General features: G+C 41.1%; 1 protein-coding gene across 1 annotated transcript; it reads right to left on the bottom strand.

Moving 5' to 3' along the window:
* Positions 1-227: 227 nt before the first annotated feature.
* Positions 228-1,172, bottom strand: LOC138177786 (olfactory receptor 52K2-like). The gene has a single exon (XM_069108987.1). It carries the CDS (start codon positions 1,170-1,172, stop codon positions 228-230), a length of 945 nt encoding a protein of 314 aa, XP_068965088.1.
* Between the last annotated feature and the right edge of the window lie 205 nt (positions 1,173-1,377).

The raw sequence follows: 1,377 nt of genomic DNA, 5'->3' as shown, positions 1-1,377 counted from the left end.
TCACTACATCAATTAAATCAGAGGTTTGTTTCCCCTAAATATGCCAGTCCACAGTTGCAGGTTCCCAGATTAAACAGCCTCATGTGGTCAACCCAAATAATCATGGTACATCTTTCATGACCAGAAGGGGAAAAAATAATTAATGGAAAATGTGAAGGACGTGTCCATATGAAATATTATTCTTCTGTCCATATTGTCTCCCCCAGAGAGTGAATCTATGATACCCTTTACAACTTTGGAGGACTTAGAATTTGGAGGAATCTTTCCCGTATCCTTGTTGTCATTACCCCATAGATTATGGGATTCAACATAGGTGGAATCAAGAGGTAAATGTTAGCCACAAAGATATGGACATGGGGAGGAACATGGTGACCAAATCTATGAGTGAGGAAGGAGAAGAAAGCTGGAGTATATCCAACTAAAATGGCACAGACATGAGAGCCACAGGTACCCAATGCCTTAAGCCTGGCAGCCTTTGAGGGGAGGCAGAAGACAGCATAAAGAATAAAAATATAGGAACAAATTATCAATATAAAGTCCAGACCCCCAGTAAGAAAAGCAACCATTAGGCTATAACCTCTGCGGACTCTGGTTGGGGCACAGGCCAACTTAATCAGGGCCATAAACTCACAGTAAGTGTGAGAAATTACGTTGGTCCTGCAATATGGAAGCCATTTCAGGAGAAAGGGATGAGGGCTAAAAAACACAGTTCCTCGAAGGACAACAGCCAACCCAATTCCCACAATGACCTTATGGGTCAAGATAGTTGAATGTCTCAAGGGTTTGCAAATGGCTACATAACGGTCAAAGGCCATTGCTAAGATGAAACCAGATGCCATACTAGACATCGAATGGATCAGGAACACTTGTGTGAGGCAGGATTCAAAGTAGATTTCCCTGTCTTTGAACCAGAAAAGACTGAGGAGCTTTGGCATAGCAGTGGTACAAATAATCAGGTCAGCAGCTGACAGCATACAGAAGAAAAGGTACATTGGCTCATGAAGCCTGGCGTCAGTCTTGATGATGAACAGAAGAGAAAAGTTTCCCAAAAGAGCTAATACATATACAAAGCAGAAGGGAATGGAGATCCAGATGTGGAGAGTTTCCAGCCCTGGAATACCAATTAGAATGAAGGTGGCAGGATGTAAATTGGTCCAATTCAAACCCGACATGGTGGGGGTTGCCAGTTGATTTTGGTCTAAGGTAGGGTATTACTGTACCTTTAAAATAAAAAGAAATATCAAGAATAAGTCAAGTTATAAAGAAGCATCATTTGAGGACTTGAGAGCGTAGAAAATGGATAGATATCAAGTCACCTATCATCTATCTACCATCTATACACACATACACGTATATATATATGAATGTATGTATGTA

The sequence above is a fragment of the Petaurus breviceps genome, unplaced genomic scaffold (genome assembly GCF_028583685.1).
Source record: "Petaurus breviceps papuanus isolate PSGF00001 unplaced genomic scaffold, PetGlider_PUasm1.0 90444, whole genome shotgun sequence".
Lineage (NCBI taxonomy): Eukaryota > Metazoa > Chordata > Mammalia > Diprotodontia > Petauridae > Petaurus > Petaurus breviceps.
The sequence above is the reverse complement of the archived record's forward strand: the minus strand, read 5'-3'. Positions and strand labels throughout refer to the sequence as shown.